General features: G+C 57.9%; 1 protein-coding gene across 1 annotated transcript in view; it reads left to right on the forward strand.

Annotated features, from left to right (window-relative positions):
* The window catches only part of GPN1 (GPN-loop GTPase 1), a 19,381-nt gene extending 5,412 nt beyond the window's left edge, over nt 1-13,969 (forward strand). The window contains exons 3-14 of the mRNA XM_078885057.1: nt 1,063-1,102; nt 1,268-1,334; nt 2,225-2,262; nt 2,846-2,924; nt 4,873-4,967; nt 7,007-7,052; nt 7,354-7,500; nt 10,051-10,133; nt 11,683-11,722; nt 11,932-12,016; nt 12,785-12,901; nt 13,696-13,969. Coding sequence (XP_078741183.1) covers nt 1,063-1,102; nt 1,268-1,334; nt 2,225-2,262; nt 2,846-2,924; nt 4,873-4,967; nt 7,007-7,052; nt 7,354-7,500; nt 10,051-10,133; nt 11,683-11,722; nt 11,932-12,016; nt 12,785-12,901; nt 13,696-13,763 — 905 coding nt within the window. The 3' untranslated portion in view covers nt 13,764-13,969. The remainder of the gene's footprint in view (nt 1-1,062; nt 1,103-1,267; nt 1,335-2,224; nt 2,263-2,845; nt 2,925-4,872; nt 4,968-7,006; nt 7,053-7,353; nt 7,501-10,050; nt 10,134-11,682; nt 11,723-11,931; nt 12,017-12,784; nt 12,902-13,695) is intronic.
* The last annotated feature ends 4,412 nt before the right edge of the window (nt 13,970-18,381 follow it).

Consider the following 18,381-nt stretch of genomic DNA (forward strand, 5'->3'; position numbering starts at 1 on the left):
ACCACAGCGCGAAGTCACGCAGCTATGATGATGGTAATGATGGTGATGCTGCTGGTGGTGGTGATGACGATGCTAATGATGATGGTGATGCTGATGATGGTGGTGCTGATGGTGGTGCTGATGGTGGTGCTGATGGTGATGCTGATGATGGTGGTGCTGATGGTGGTGCTGATGGTGGTGCTGATGGTGGTGCTGATGGTGGTGCTGATGGTGGTGCTGATGGTGGTGCTGATGGTGATAATGGTGGTGCTAATGATGATGGTGGTGCTGATGGTGATAATGGTGGTGCTAATGATGATGGTGGTGCTGATGGTGGTGCTGATGGTGATGATAGTGGTGCTAATGATGATGGTGGTGCTGATGATGGTGGTGCTGATGATGGTGGTGCTGATGGTGGTGCTGATGATGACGATGCTAATGATGATAATGGCGGTGCTGATGATGGTGATGATGATGGTGGTGCTGATGATGACGATGCTAATGATTATGATGACGATGCTAATGATGATGATGCTAATGATGATAGGGATCGCAGCCGATGATAATGATGGTGTTGGACGAATGAGATGTTACAAACTGTCCGGGCGTTGTGCCTCTCACGGCGACGACGTCGTCATAGCGACAGGCGGCAGGCTGTCCCGTCGGCCAGCACGAGTGTGAGCTGTCACGGCGACGACGTCGTCATAGTGACAGGCGGCAGGCTGTCCCGTCGGCCAGCACGAGTGTGAGCTGTCACGGCGACGACGTCGTCATAGCGACAGGCGGCAGGCTGTCCCGTGGACCAGCACGAGTGTGAGCTGTCACGGCGACGATGTCGTCATAGCGACAGGCGGCAGGCTGTCCCGTGGACCAGCACGAGTGTGAACTCTCACGGTGACGACGTCGTCATAGCGACAGGCGGCAGGCTGTCCCGTGGACCAGCACGAGTGTGAGCTGTCACGGCGACGACGTCGTCATAGCGACCGTCGCTCGCGGTCCGCAGCGGCCGTGACGCCGTCAACCTGCCAGAGCCGAGCGGTTAGCCAAGGCTCTTGCTCTGACGTCGCTCGCTGTCTTTCGCAGACATCCGGGACACGGTGAACTACAAGGAGGTGATGAAACAGTATCCTTCCTGTGCGAAACTCACACGGAGCGGTGTAACCACGCACCTCCTGACATAGCCACAGACATCCTGGCGTAACCACACACCTCCCGGCGTGGCTGTGTGGTTACACAGCTGACGTAGCCGGCCACACACCTGTGACTTGTGTCCTTAACCCGAGCTCAGGTACGGTCTGGGTCCCAACGGAGGCATCGTCACCGCTCTCAACCTCTTTGCAACGCGCTTCGACCAGGTGAGCGCCCGTCGGCACTGCCGCTCACCGCCACCGCGCTTCCCCCGGCTATTCATGGCAACCGTATCCATGGCAACCGTATCAGTACCAACCGTATCCATGGCAACCGTATCCGTGCCAACCGTGGGTGTCCCCCCCGTGTTGGGGACGTCGTCGGGGTTAATCTGCATGTGCCAACCCGTGGGTGATCGGGCCTAGGAGATGTTGACTACCTCGCCTGGTGTACGGGAGGTCGTGGATTCGATCCCGACCCTGACGCCTGCTGCTGCTGCTGTATATTTGGAGTTTGCGTGTCTCTCATCATCATCGTCACGGTGGCTATGAGATGTTAACTACCTCGCCTGTGTACAGGAGGTCGTGGACTCGATCCCACAGTGGCTATGAGATGTTGACTACCTCGTCTGGTATACGGGAGGTCATGGATTCGATCCCGACCCTGACGCCTGCTGCTGTATATTTGGAGTTTGCGTGTCTCTCTCATCATCATCACGGTGGCTAGGAAATGTTAGCTACCTCGTCTGGTATACGGGAGGACATGGATTCGACCCTGACGCCTGCTGCTGCTGCTGCTGCTGCTGATGTGTATTTGGAGTTTGCGTGTCTCTCTCTCTCTCCCTGTGGCAGCCGCGTGGACTTTTTTCCGGGTCCTCCGGTTTTCCGCTCCACGTTTAGGAACGAGCGTTGAGAGTTTTTGGCCGAAGTCAATGTCCACACGATGAAATACGCCGCCACTGCCTTGAGCGGTCATTTGTGATGTCCATAGCTCAGTGGGCCTCACGATGTGAAATACAAAATAGTTCGAGGGTTCACAACCCTGTCGCCTGTGTTGGAGCTCGTCGCTGAGGCTGCCGGCAATCCGTTGTGACGCCGCCTCTCCTCCTGTCGCGCAGGTGATGACCTTCATTGACAAGAGACGCAGCGAGACAGAGTGAGCCCACTCCTCTACCCCCCCACCTCTTCTCTCTCTCCCCACCTCTCTCTCTCCCCACTCCTCTACCCCCCCACCTCTTCTCTCCCCACCTCTCTCTCCCCACCTCTCTACCCCACCTCTCTCATAGGTGCTCGCTAACAGCACTTGCCCCTACAGTCTGTTAAGGCTACATGGGGGATCTTTGTTTGTGTGAGTACGTGTGAGTGCATGTGCGCGTGTACGTGTGAGTGTGAGTACTTGCGTGAGTAAGTAAGCACGTGTACCTGGGGAGTGGTGGTGCAGCGGTTAGCGCTACGCTGCGCCACGAACCCAGCGACTCGAGTTCGATTCCCGCTCGCGGCCAACACCGGTGACGATCATGTGAACCTGTGCTAGGCCTCTCCTAGGTCGACTCGGCCTCAAACGAGCACCTGGTGCGATGTGTAAAAACATCGCCAGCGGGGAGACAAAGGCGGTCGGGCGTGGTGCTGGCCACCCGCCCCTTCGCGAGCCGTGCCGGCCTTCGTAGGCGCTCTCCGACAGGGCACTTGCCCCAGCAGTCGGCGAGGCTACACGGGGGACCTTTGTGTGCTGTGTGCAGGTTTGTGGTGATCGACACGCCGGGGCAGATCGAGGTGTTCACCTGGTCGGCGTCGGGGACCATCATCACCGAGGCGCTGGCGAGTGGCTCAGCTCCTCACCACTCGCTCACCACTCACTACTCACCACTCACTACTCACTACTCACCACTCACTACTCACTACTCACTCACCACTCACTACTCACCACTCGCTCACCACTCACCACTCGCTCACCACTCGCCGCTCACCACTCACTACTCACCACTCGCTCACCACTCGCTCACCACTCACACACTATTCATTCACTACTCACTCACTATCTACTCACCACTCACCACTCGCTCACCACTCGCCACTCACCACTCACTCACCACTCACCACTCACCACTCGCTCACCACTCGCCACTCACCACTCACTCACCACTCACTACTCACGCAGTATCCACTCGCCACTCACTTACCACTCGCTCACCACTCGCTCACTACTCACTACTCACCACTCACTACTCACGCAGTATCCACTCGCCACTCACTCACCACTCGCTCACCACTCGCTCACTACTCACTACTCACCACTCACTACTCACTCACCACTCACCACTCACTACTCACTCACCACTCACTACTCACTCACCACTCACTACTCACGCAGTATCCACTCGCCACTTACTCACCACTCGCTCACCACTCACCACTCACTCACTATTCACTCACCACTCACTCACTATCCACTCACCACTCACTACTCACCACTCACCACTCACTCACTATTCACTCACCACTCACTCACTATTCACTCACCACTCACTACTCACCACTCACCACTCATTCACTATCCACTCACTGATAGAAGCCGACCGAAATTCGGATTTGGCGCCGAAAGTTGGCAAATGGCCTCTTTCGGTTTCAGCCGAAAGTCAATTTGGTTTCGGTTTTGGCCGAGACTGATATTGACTTTCGGTCGTCATTCGTCAACCGAAGATCTATTTGTAGAATGTAACGCCAGTGCCACGTCTATCACTCTGCCTATCGGCCGGTCAGTCGGCGCTAGGCAATCCTGTGCGATAGGCTGCAAACACACACCCACACACCCACACACCCACACACCCACACACGCACACACCCACACACCCACACACCCACACACCCACACACCCACACACCCACACACCCACACACCCACACACCCACACACCCACACACCCACACACCCACACACCCACACACCCACACACACATCAGCAGCAGCAGCAGCAGCTTGGGAGCGAGGTTACAGCCACAACCATCGTCTCTGCTAATGTAGATACGACCTGTCAACAGCCTGTCTGGCTGAATGTGGAAAAACTTTTGTTTCTTAACTACAACATTCGTTTGTTTGGCTATGATTACTAAGTAAATAACACCACAAATTTGATATTGAGCTACTCTTACTGCAGGCTCTGAATGATTAGTTCTAGATTTATTTGTAATTAAAGTAGCATTGCATCATGACACATTTCATAAATCTTGTGTCCGCTAACTTTGGTTATGTAACTTTTTGTTTCGGTCTCGGTCGAAAGTGAAGTTCAACTTTCGCTTTCGGCTGAAACCAGAAATTCAGTTTTGGTCGGCCTCTACTCACCGATTCATAATTGATGTTTGTGTTGGGCCACGTAATGATCAATTTGTGTTGTAAGATCCTCCACCACCCAACACACCAAAAAAATTCAATTGACGTGTGGACAACCATTTGTGTCTCCCCGTGTCTCCCCGTGGCTCCCCGTGTCTCCCCGTGTCTCTCTAACCCCGTGTCTCCCCGTGTCTCCCCGTGTCTCACCGTGTCTCACCGTGTCTCCCCGTATCCGCCCGTGTCTCCCCGTGTCTCACTGTGTCTCCCCGTGTCTCCCCGTGTCTCCCGTGTCTCTCTAACCCCGTGTCTCTCTAACCCCGTGTCTCTCTAACCCCGTGTCTCTCTAACCCCGTGTCTCTCTAACCGCGTGTCTCTCTAACCCCGTGTCTCTCTAACCGCGTGTCTCTCTAACCGCGTGTCTCCCCGTGTCTCCCGCAGGCCTCCACGTTCCCCACCGTGGTGCTCTACGTGATCGACACCTCTCGCAGCGTGAGCCCCGTCACCTTCATGTCCAACATGCTCTACGCATGCAGGTGGGGGCCGGCCTCGCTCTGCGCCCGCGCTGCTTCTTCACGCCCTCGTGTTTGCCGACCGCCCCCGTTCCCCGCGCCGTTGAATTTCGTTTCAGCCGAGTTTTACCCCTCCCCCCCTCCCGCCCCTCCCGCCCCCCTCGCCTGACCTGACGTGGATCTGAGACTGAAGTGAATGAATGAATGAGCGTCGATATTTTAACCAATCCTCACTGTCCATAACACGGCTGTTTATGTTGCGTGAGATCGCCACACGTTGTGTCGTCGTTAAACCCGCCACCACCCGACACAGCCAACTCACTCACGATTCAGGGGGGGGGTAAAACTCTTTGGTGAAGTTTGGTCGCGTAACTTTCCCCCGCGTGGGGCTCTCACTCATCCAGCAGTGGAGTGTGACGACAGTGGGCTCCGTGCAGCGGGATTGGGGGTCGTCGCCCTGTGATGGTGACGATGGTGATGGTGTTGATGGTGTTGATGTTGCTGGTGTTGATGGTGTTGACGGTGTTGACGGTGTTTACGGTGTTGACGTTGATGGTGTTGATGTTGATGGTATTGATGTTGATGGTGTTGATGTTGATGGTTTGATGGTTTGATGGTTTGATGGTGTTGATGGTGTTGATGGTTTGATGTTGGTGATGGTGTTGATGTTGATGGTGTTAATGTTGATGGTGTTGATGTTGATGGTGTTGATGTTGATGGTGTTGATGTTGATGGTGTTGATGGTGTTGATGTTGGTGATGGTGATGATTGTGTTGATGGTGATGTTGTTGGTGTTGATGTTGATGATGTTGATAGTGTTGATGTTGATGGTGTTGATGGTGTTGATGTTGATGGTGTTGATGGTGTTAATGGTGATGGTGTTGATGTTGATGGTGTTGATGTTGATGGTGTTGATGTTGATGGTGTTGATGGTGTTGATGTTGATGGTGTTGATGATGATGGTGTTGATGTTGATGGTGATGATGGTGTTGATGGTGTTGATGTTGATGGTGTTGATGGTGATGGTGTTGATGGTGATGGTGTTGATGGTGTTGATGGTGTTGATGGTGTTGATGGTGGTGATGGTGTTGATGATGATGGTGTTGATGATGATGGTGTTGATGTTGATGGTGTTGATGTTGATGGTGTTGATGTTGATGGTGTTAATGGTGATGGTGTTGATGTTGATGGTGTTGATGGTGATGGTGTTGATGTTGATGGTGTTAATGGTGATGGTGTTGATGTTGATGGTGTTGATGGTGTTGATGTTGATGGTGTTGATGGTGATGGTGTTGATGGTGTTGATGGTGTTGATGGTGATGGTGTTGATGGTGTTGATGGTGGTGATGGTGTTGATGGTGTTGATGGTGATGGTGTTGATGGTGTTGATGGTGTTGATGGTGATGGTGTTGATGGTGTTGATGGTGTTGATGGTGTTGATGGTGATGGTGATGGTGTTGATGGTGTTGATGGTGGTGATGGTGTTGATGGTGATGGTGTTGATGGTGATGGTGTTGATGGTGTTGATGGTGTTGATGGTGTTGATGGTGGTGATGGTGTTGATGGTGATGGTGTTGATGGTGTTGATGTTGATGGTGATGATGGTGTTGATGGTGTTGATGTTGATGGTGTTGATGGTGATGGTGTTGATGGTGGTGATGGTGGTGATGGTGTTGATGATGATGGTGTTGATGGTGATGGTGTTGATGGTGTTGATGGTGGTGATGGTGTTGATGGTGTTGATGTTGATGGTGTTGATGATGATGGTGTTGATGGTGTTGATGTTGATGGTGTTGATGTTGATGGTGTTGATGTTGATGGTGTTGATGATGATGGTGTTGATGGTGATGGTGTTGATGGTGTTGATGGTGGTGATGGTGTTGATGGTGTTGATGGTGTTGATGTTGATGATGATGGTGTTGATGGTGTTGATGTTGATGGTGTTGATGGTGATGGTGTTGATGGTGATGGTGTTGATGTTGATGGTGTTGATGTTGATGGTGTTGATGTTGATGGTGTTGATGGTGATGGTGTTGATGGTGTTGATGGTGTTGATGTTGCAGCATCCTGTACAAAACAAAGCTCCCCTTCATCGTGGTGATGAACAAGGTGAGTCACACGCGACACGCTATGCTACACGCTACATGCTACACACACACTACACGCTATGTACATGCTACATGCTACACACACGCGCTACACGCTACGCACACGCTACACACACGCTGCACGCTATGTACACGCTACATGCTACACACACACTACACGCTATGTACATGCTACATGCTACACACACGCGCTACACGCTACGCACACGCTACACACACGCTACATACGCTAATGTGTGTGTAATGTGTGTGTGTGTGATATCGCGTACCACGTGTCCCCCACCGTGTCTCCGCGCGTGCAGACGGACATCGTGTCGCACGAGTTTGCGCTGGAGTGGATGCAGGACCTGGAGCTGTTCCACGAGGCGCTGGAGCAGGACTCCTCCTACAGCAGCAACCTCAGCCGCTCCCTCAGCCTCGTGCTCGACACCTTCTACACCGACCTGCGGGTAGGACGCACGCACGCCGTAGCCTCCACCACACACACCGTAGCCTCCACCACACACGCCGTAGCCTCCACCACGGAGCCTCCACCACACACGCCGTAGCCTCCACCACACACGCCGTAGCCTCCACCACGGAGCCTCCACCACACACGCCGTAGCCTCGCCACGCACGCCGTAGCCTCCACCACGTAGCCTCCACCACACACCCCGTAGCCTCCACCACACACACCGTTGCCTCGCCACGCACGCCGTAGCCTCCAGCACACACGCCGTAGCCTCCACCACGGAGCCTCCACCACACACGCCGTAGCCTCGCCACGCACGCCGTAGCCTCCACCACGTAGCCTCCACCACACACCCCGTAGCCTCCACCACACACACCGTTGCCTCGCCACGCACGCCGTAGCCTCCACCACGGAGCCTCCACCACACACACCGTAGCCTCCACCACGGAGCCTCCACCACACACGCCGTAGCCTCCACCACGGAGCCTCCACCACGGAGCCTCCACCACACACGCCGTAGCCTCCACCACACACGCCGTAGCCTCCACCACGGAGCCTCCACCACACACGCCGTAGCCTCCACCACACACACCGTAGCCTCCACCACGGAGCCTCCACCACACACGCCGTAGCCTCCACCACACACACCGTAGCCTCCACCACGGAGCCTCCACCACACACGCCGTAGCCTCCACCACACACACCACGGAGCCTCCACCACGGAGCCTCCACCACACACGCCGTAGCCTCCACCACACACACCGTAGCCTCCACCACACACACCGTAGCCTCCACCACGGAGCCTCCACCACACACACCGTAGCTCCCACCACACACGCCGTAGCCTCCACCACACACGCCGTAGCCTCCACCACACACACCGTAGCCTCCACCACGTAGCCTCCACCACACACACCGTAGCCTCCACCACACACACCGTAGCCTCCACCACACACACCGTAGCCTCCACCACGGAGCCTCCACCACACACGCCGTAGCCTCCACCACACACACCGTAGCCTCCACCACACACACCGTAGCCTCCACACACGCCGTAGCCTCCACCACACACACCGTAGCCTCCACCACACACACCGTAGCCTCCACCACACACACCGTAGCCTCCACCACACACACCGTAGCCTCCACCACGGAGCCTCCACCACACACACCGTAGCCTCCACCACACACACCGTAGCCTCCACCACGGAGCCTCCACCACACACACCGTAGCCTCCACCACACACACCGTAGCCTCCACCACACACACCGTAGCCTCCACCACGGAGCCTCCACCACACACACCGTAGCCTCCACCACACACACCGTAGCCTCCACCACACACACCGTAGCCTCCACCACGGAGCCTCCACCACACACACCGTAGCCTCCACCACACACACCGTAGCCTCCACCACACACACCGTAGCCTCCACCACACACCCCGTAGCCTCCACCACACACACCGTAGCCTCCACCACACACACCGTAGCCTCCACCACACACACCGTAGCCTCCACCACGGAGCCTCCACCACACACACCGTAGCCTCCACCACACACACCGTAGCCTCCACCACGGAGCCTCCACCACACACACCGTAGCCTCCACCACACACACTGTAGCCTCCACCACACACACCGTAGCCTCCACCACACACACCGTAGCCTCCACCACGGAGCCTCCACCACACACACCGTAGCCTCCACCACACACACCGTAGCCTCCACCACGGAGCCTCCACCACACACACCGTAGCCTCCACCACACACACCGTAGCCTCCACCACACACACCGTAGCCTCCACCACGGAGCCTCCACCACACACACCGTAGCCTCCACCACACACACCGTAGCCTCCACCACACACACCGTAGCCTCCACCACGGAGCCTCCACCACACACACCGTAGCCTCCACCACACACCCCGTAGCCTCCACCACACACACCGTAGCCTCCACCACGGAGCCTCCACCACACACACCGTAGCCTCCACCACACACCCCGTAGCCTCCACCACACACACCGTAGCCTCCACCACGGAGCCTCCACCACACACACCGTAGCCTCCACCACGGAGCCTCCACCACACACACCGTAGCCTCCACCACACACCCCGTAGCCTCCACCACACACACCGTAGCCTCCACCACGGAGCCTCCACCACACACACCGTAGCCTCCACCACACACCCCGTAGCCTCCACCACACACACCGTAGCCTCCACCACGGAGCCTCCACCACACACACCGTAGCCTCCACCACACACCCCGTAGCCTCCACCACACACACCGTAGCCTCCACCACGGAGCCTCCACCACACACACCGTAGCCTCCACCACACACGCCGACAACGCTCCCCACGGAGCCTAGCCATGCACGCCGACAACGCTCCCGTGACCCACACCGTGACCCCGTGTCGTGACCCCGTGTCGTGACCCCGCACCGTGACCCACGCTGTTACCCCGTGTCGTGACCCTGTGTCGTGACCCCGCACCGTGACCCACGCTGTGACCCCGCACCGTGACCCCGCGCCGTGACCCCGCAGGTGGTGGGCGTCTCTGCGGTGACGGGCGCTGGGATGGTGGAGCTGTTTGAGGCCGTGGAGAAAGCGAGGGAGGAGTACGCGAGGTACGCACACGCACACGCACACACGCACACACACACGCACACACACACGCACACACACACGCACACACACGCACACGCACACACGCACACGCACACACGCACACGCACACACACACGCACACACACACGCACACACACGCACACGCACACACGCACACGCACACACGTACACACACACGCACACGCACTCACTCACACACACACACACGCACTCACGCACACTCACACACACACACGCACTCACTCACACACTCACACACACACACTCACACGTACACACACGCACACACACGCACACACACTCACACACACACACGCACGCACACACACACGCACACACACTCACGCACACGCACACACGCACGCACACTCACACGCACACACACTCACACTCACACACACTCACACACACTCACACACACGCACACACACGCACACACGTACACACACACACACACACGCACACACACTCACTCACACACACGCACGCACACTCACACACGTACACACACTCACACACGCACACACACACACGTACACACACACACTCACACACACACACGCACACTCACACACACGCACACACACACACACTCACGCACACACACACACGTACACACACGTACACACACGCACACTCACACACACACACACTCACACACTCACACACACGCACACACACACACGCACACTCACACACACTTACACACACTCACACACACTCACACGCACACACGCTCACACACACGTACACACACATACACACACACACACTCACACACTCACACACACGCACACACACACACGCACACACACACACACTCACGCACACACACACACGTACACACACGTACACACACGCACACTCACACACACACACACTCACACACTCACACACACTCACACACACGCACACACACACACGCACACTCACGCACACTCACACGCACACACACACTCACACACACTCACACTCACACACACTCACACTCACACACACTCACACACGCACTCACACACACGCACACACACGCACACACACACACACACGCACACACACGCACACACACACACGCACACACACGCACACACACACACACACTCTCACACACACACACTCACACACTCACACACTCACACACACTCACACACACACTCACACACACTCACACTCACTCACACACACGCACACACACACACTCACACACACTTACACTCACTCACACACACGCACACACACACACTCACACACACTCACACTCACTCACACACGCACACACACACTCACGTACACACACACGTACACACACGTACACACACGCACACGCACTGGTGCACACGTACACACGTGCACACACACACTCACTCACACTCACTCACACACACACGTACACAGTGAGTGTTGGAGGGACCTGTGGGACGCGAGGTGTTGTTGTGTTGTTGTTGTTGTGTTGTTGTTGTTGTGTTGTTGTTGTGTTGTTGTTGTGTTGTTGTTGTTGTGTTGTTGTCGTTGTGTTGAGGTGGGCTCTGTGTGCTGCTCGCTTGGCAGGGAATATCGGCCCGAGTACGAACGCCTCAAGCAGATCAAGGTGAGAGACCCCCCCCCCACTCCCCCCCCCCCACTCCCCCCCACTCCCCCCCCCACTCCCCCACTCCCTCCACGCCCCCCTCCCACTCCCCCCCACCCCCCCACTCCCTCCACTCCCTCCATCCCCCCCCCCACTCCCCCCCACTCCTGCTGCTGCTGCTGCTGCTGCTCCTGCTGCTGTCTAAATGGTGATTGTCGCGATTCCGTCAGGAGGAGGAAGCCGCCAGGCGGCAGCAGGAGCAGCTGACTCGGCTGCACAAGGACCTGGGCGCAGTGCACATGGGCACCGTGAGCGGTGCGTAAACAACAACAACAACGACAACAACGACGAGACAAAGCTTCCCCGGGTAGCCCACGCCGTCCGGGGGCAAGTGCCGTTAGCGAGCAGCGGCGGCGGGGGCAGCTACGAAGGCCGCACTCACCAACTCACCATCTCACTCACTCACCTACTCACCATCTCACTCACTCACCTACTCACCATCTCACTCACCAACTCACCATCTCACTCACCCACTCACCATCTCACTCACTCACCTACTCACCATCTTACTCACCAACTCACCATCTCACCATCTCACTCACCAACTCACCATCTCACTCACCCACTCACCATCTCACTCACCAACTCACCATCTCACTCACCAACTCACCATCTCACCCACTCACCATCTCGCTCACTCATCTACTCACCATCTCACTCACCATCTCACTCACTCACCCACTCACCATCTCACTCACTCACCCACTCACCATCTCACTCACTCACCATCTCACTCACTCACCCACTCACCATCTCACTCACCCACTCACCATCTCGCTCTTGCAAGTGAGACTGGTCTCCTGCTCTCTTGAGTAGTTCTCAGCTGGCTACACAACAGCAAGTTGAAACTTAAGTATCATATCTCGTGTCTCCCCTAACCACGTGCCTCCCCGCGTGCCTCCCCGCGTCTCCCCCCCCCCCCCGTGTCTCCCCCCCCGTGTGTCCCTGTGTCTCCCCGCATGTCCCCGCATGTCCCCGCGTGTCTCCCCGTGTCTCCCCCCGTGTCCCCCCCCCCCCCCACAGAGGCTGAGGTGATGCTGCGGCCGGGCCCCTCGGAGCTGCTGCTCACGAGGGGCGGCGGCGACAACAACTACGACGAGGACGACGAGGACGACGGCCTCAGCGACGACGACCTCGAGCGTGAGGCCCTCACCTCGTCACTCACCCCCCTCACCCTCCTCACCTCGTCACTCACCCCCCTCACCTCGTCACTCAGCTCCCCTCACCCTCCTCACCTCGTCACTCACCCCCCTCACCTCGTCACTCACCCCCCTCACCCTCCTCACCTCGTCACTCACCCCCCTCACCCTCCTCACCTCGTCACTCACCCCCCTCACCTCGTCACTCACCCCCCTCACCCTCCTCACCTCGTCACTCACCCCCCTCACCCTCCTCACCTCGTCACTCACCCCCCTCACCCTCCTCACCTCGTCACTCACCCCCCTCACCTCGTCACTCACCCCCCTCACCCTCCTCACCTCGTCACTCACCCCCCTCACCCTCCTCACCTCGTCACTCACCTCGTCACTCACCCCCCTCACCTTGTTACTCACCCCCCTCACCCCCCTCACCTCGTTACTCAGCTCCCCTCACCTCCTCACTCAGCTCCCCTCACCCCCCTCACCTCGTTACTCAGCTCCCCTCACCTCCTCACTCAGCTCCCCTCACCCCCCTCACCTCGTCACGGCTCCCCTCACCTGCGCCGCACGCGCTCAGAACCCGGCGACCCGAGTTCGATTCACGCTCACGATCAACAACGGCAGCGAGCAGTTGAACCGGTTTTTGGGCCTTCCCCTAGGTCCGCTCAGCCTCAAACGAGTACCCGGTGCGGTGTGTAGTAAGCGTCGCCACTCGGGGAGACAAAGGCGGCCGGGCGTGGCGGTGGGGGGGGGGGCTGCCCCCCCCGAGCTGTTTGTGGTTCTGTTTTGCTGCAGGCACTGAAGAGAGCAACGAGGGCACCTCGTTCTTGAACTTCATCCAGAAGGACCCCAAGAAGCTGTGATGGTGCCCCCCCCCGCCCCGGACCCCTTGGGGGGGGGGGTCACGTGGCTCCAGGAGAGAGGCTCTGGGCTCGACTCTCACTCGGGCCCCCCCCCCTCCGCATGCAGCCCCCCCCCCCCTCCGTTGTGCACGAGCCGTGAGCGTGGCGTTGGATGGGTGGAGTTTGTTCCCCCCCCACTCCCCCCACCCACTCCACACTCACCCAACCCCCACACCCACTCCACACTCACCCACCCCCCCCACTCCACCCACTCCCCCCCGCCCCCACCCCACCCACTCCACCCACTCCACCCCCCCACCCACTCCACGCTCACCCCACACCCCCAATCACACCCCCCCCACTTACCCCCCTGCCCCCCCACACACCGCCCCCCAACCAACCCCCCACCCCACCCACTCCACCCCCCCCACACTCACACCCAACCCCCACCCCCACTCCACACTCATACCACACCAACACCCCCACTTACACCCCCACCCCCACTCCACCCCCCCCCCCACCCACTCCCCCCCACTCCACACTCACACCCCCACTCCACCCACTCCCCCTCCACCCACTCCCACCCCACCCACACTCACCCCCCCGCCCCCACTCCACCCACTCACCCCCCCCCACCCACTCCCCCCCACTCCACACTCACACCCCCACTCCACCCACTCCCCCTCCACCCACTCCCACCCCACCCACACTCACCCCCCCGCCCCCACTCCACCCACTCACCCCCCCCCACCCACTCCCCCCCACTCCACACTCACACCCCCACTCCACCCACTCCCCCTCCACCCACTCCCACCCCACCCACACTCACCCCCCCGCCCCCACTCCACCCACTCACCCCCCCCCACCCACTCCCCCCCACTCCACACTCACACCCCCACTCCACCCACTCCCCCTCCACCCACTCCCACCCCACCCACACTCACCCCCCCGCCCCCACTCCACCCACTCACCCCCCCCCACCCACTCCCCCCCACTCCACACTCACACCCCCACTCCACCCACTCCCCCTCCACCCACTACCACCCCACCCACACTCACCCCCCCGCCCCCACTCCACCCACTCACCCCCCCCCCACCCACTCCCCCCCACTCCACACTCACACCCCCACTCCACCCACTCCCCCTCCACCCACTCCCACCCCACACCCCCAATCACACACCCCCCACTTACCCCCCGCCCCCCCACACACCGCCCTGCCCCCCACGTTCCGCAGCGTGCGAGTCACGTGTTGACGTTGGTCGCGGTGGGTGACGATGTGGGGAGGACGGGAGCTGTACATTTGATCGGCGTTTCTTAATTTAAGTATAAAAAATAAAGTCGCAACAGCTTGTGAATTTTTCGCCTCCGTGTGTGGCGGTTGTGTTGTACGCATGTTTGTGTTGAACTCGATGTGTGTGTGTTACATGTGTTGTGTGTTAGTTACATGGGTTGTGTGTGTTACATGAGTTGTGTGTTACATGTGTTGTGTTAGGTTCTCTCATAGTTATTTAGTGTTAATCATAAAAGGACTTTTCTAATATGCTCGTGGTTAATGGTTTATCACACACACTCCTTATATGGGCATCAAGGGGCGGTGCGTGCTAATGGTTTATCACACCCACTCCTTATATGGGCATCAATGGGCGGCGCGTGCTAATGGTTTATCACACCCACTCCTTATATGGGCATCACGGGGGGCGGTTCGTAGTTAACGGTTTATCACACCCACTCCTTATATGGGCATCACGGGGGCGGTGGGGTTGGGTCGTGGCGCCTTAGTTACCATGGTGACGCGATGTGCGCGCCTTGTATGGGCATCGTGAGCTCGGGGCGAGGTGGGGGGCAGCCGGGTGGCTCCTTGCGCGTGGGCCACCGAGGGGATGGGGGGATGAGGGGATGGGGGGATGAGGGGGTGGGGGGCTGAGTGGGGGGGGGGATGAGGGGGTGGGGGGATGAGGGGGTGGGGGATGAGGGGGTGGGGGCTGAGTGGGGGGGGGAGCCGCCTCCTTATAAGGCGGAGCGCGCGTTTTGTTGCTCACAACGGCAGCTCTGAGCGCACGACTGCCCCCCACTACTCCTGTGCCCCCCACTACTCCTGTGCCCCCCACCACTCAGCGGATCTCTGAAGCGATGGTGAGTGGCGAGCCCCCCCCCCCCTCAAACACACCCCGCCCCTCGCGTTGTATTCCACAGTACAGATTAGCATGGGGGGGTAGGAGGTGTATAGAATTGACGGTACACATTGACGCGGTCGTAGTCTATCTCGGCGGTCTGACGACACGACGAGTGGTGAGGGGGTCTGACGACACGTCGTGTGGTGAGGGGGTCTGACGACACGTCGTGTGGTGAGGGGGTCTGACGACACGTCGTGTGGTGAGGGGGTCTGACGACACGTCGTGTGGTGAGGGGGTCTGACGACACGACGAGTGGTGAGGGGGTCTGACGACACGTCGTGTGGTGAGGGGGTCTGACGACACGACGAGTGGTGAAGGGGTCTGACGACACGACGAGTGGTGAGGGGGTCTGACGACACGACGCATCAATTACCGCAGACACTCGGTGCATGTCACATAGTGCACGTGGAGACGTGTAGGAGATGTGTAGGAGGCGTGTAGGAGATGTGTATGAGATGTATAGGAGATGTGTAGGAGATATGTAGGAGATGTGTATGAGGTGTGTATGAGATGTATAGATGTGTATAGATGTGTAAGAGATGTGTATGAGATGTTCGCTTGCGTGCACGGAGATTCGGGACGAGCTGATTAAAGAGTTAATGACACTCGCGGCCACGTTACTTTTCCTACCACACATTGGCGCGGCGTTTACATTTAATTCCGTACACCGCACAAGCACACCCAGAGCCGCTTGGCTCTGTGGACAGCCGCTGCACACACAGAGAGAGAGCTACGTACAGACCGCTGTGTGTGTGAGTGGCTGTGTGTGAGTGAGTGGCTGAGTGAGTGGCTGAGTGAGTGGCTGTGTGAGTGAGTGAGTGGCTGAGTGAGTGGCTGAGTGAGTGGCTGTGTGTGTGAGTGGCTGTGTGAGTGAGTGAGTGGCTGTGTGAGTGAGTGGCTGTGTGAGTGAGTGAGTGGCTGTGTGTGAGTGAGTGGCTGTGTGAGTGAGTGAGTGGCTGTGTGAGTGAGTGAGTGGCTGTGTGTGAGTGAGTGGCTGTGTGAGTGAGTGAGTGGCTGAGTGAGTGGCTGAGTGAGTGGCTGTGTGAGTGAGTGAGTGGCTGAGTGAGTGGCTGAGTGAGTGGCTGTGTGTGTGAGTGGCTGTGTGAGTGAGTGAGTGGCTGTGTGAGTGAGTGGCTGTGTGAGTGAGTGAGTGGCTGTGTGTGAGTGAGTGGCTGTGTGAGTGAGTGGCTGTGTGAGTGAGTGAGTGGCTGTGTGTGAGTGAGTGGCTGTGTGAGTGAGTGAGTGGCTGTGTGAGTGAGTGAGTGGCTGTGTGTGAGTGAGTGGCTGTGTGAGTGAGTGAGTGGCTGTGTGAGTGAGTGGCTGTGTGAGTGAGTGAGTGGCTGTGTGAGTGAGTGAGTGGCTGTGTGAGTGAGTGGCTGTGTGAGTGAGTGAGTGGCTGTGTGTGAGTGAGTGGCTGTGTGAGTGAGTGAGTGGCTGTGTGAGTGAGTGAGTGGCTGTGTGTGAGTGAGTGGCTGTGTGAGTGAGTGAGTGGCTGTGTGTGAGTGAGTGGCTGTGTGAGTGAGTGAGTGGCTGTGTGAGTGAGTGAGTGGCTGTGTGAGTGAGTGGCTGTGTGAGTGGCTGTGTGAGTGGCTGTGTGTGTGAGTGGCTGTGTGTGAGTGAGTGGCTGTGTGAGTGAGTGAGTGGCTGTGTGTGTGTGAGTGGCTGTGTGAGTGAGTGAGTGGCTGTGTGAGTGAGTGGCTGTGTGAGTGAGTGAGTGGCTGTGTGTGAGTGAGTGGCTGTGTGAGTGAGTGAGTGGCTGTGTGAGTGAGTGAGTGGCTGTGTGTGAGTGAGTGGCTGTGTGAGTGAGTGAGTGGCTGTGTGTGAGTGAGTGGCTGTGTGAGTGAGTGAGTGGCTGTGTGAGTGAGTGAGTGGCTGTGTGAGTGAGTGGCTGTGTGAGTGGCTGTGTGTGTGAGTGGCTGTGTGTGAGTGAGTGGCTGTGTGAGTGAGTGAGTGGCTGTGTGAGTGAGTGAGTGGCTGTGTGAGTGAGTGAGTGGCTGTGTGTGAGTGAGTGGCTGTGTGAGTGAGTGAGTGGCTGTGTGTGAGTGAGTGGCTGTGTGAGTGAGTGAGTGGCTGTGTGAGTGAGTGAGTGGCTGTGTGTGAGTGAGTGGCTGTGTGAGTGAGTGAGTGGCTGTGTGTGAGTGAGTGGCTGTGTGAGTGAGTGAGTGGCTGTGTGAGTGAGTGAGTGGCTGTGTGAGTGAGTGAGTGGCTGTGTGAGTGAGTGAGTGGCTGTGTGAGTGAGTGAGTGGCTGAGTGAGTGAGTGAGTGGCTGTGTGTGAGTGAGTGGCTGTGTGAGTGAGTGAGTGGCTGAGTGAGTGGCTGAGTGAGTGGCTGTGTGAGTGAGTGGCTGAGTGAGTGGCTGTGTGAGTGAGTGGCTGAGTGAGTGGCTCAGTGAGTGGCTGAGTGAGTGGCTGTGTGAGTGAGTGGCTGTGTGAGTGGCTGTGTGAGTGGCTGTGTGTGTGAGTGG

Source organism: Lampetra fluviatilis, unplaced genomic scaffold (assembly GCF_964198595.1).
Source record: "Lampetra fluviatilis unplaced genomic scaffold, kcLamFluv1.1 SCAFFOLD_685, whole genome shotgun sequence".
NCBI lineage: Eukaryota > Metazoa > Chordata > Hyperoartia > Petromyzontiformes > Petromyzontidae > Lampetra > Lampetra fluviatilis.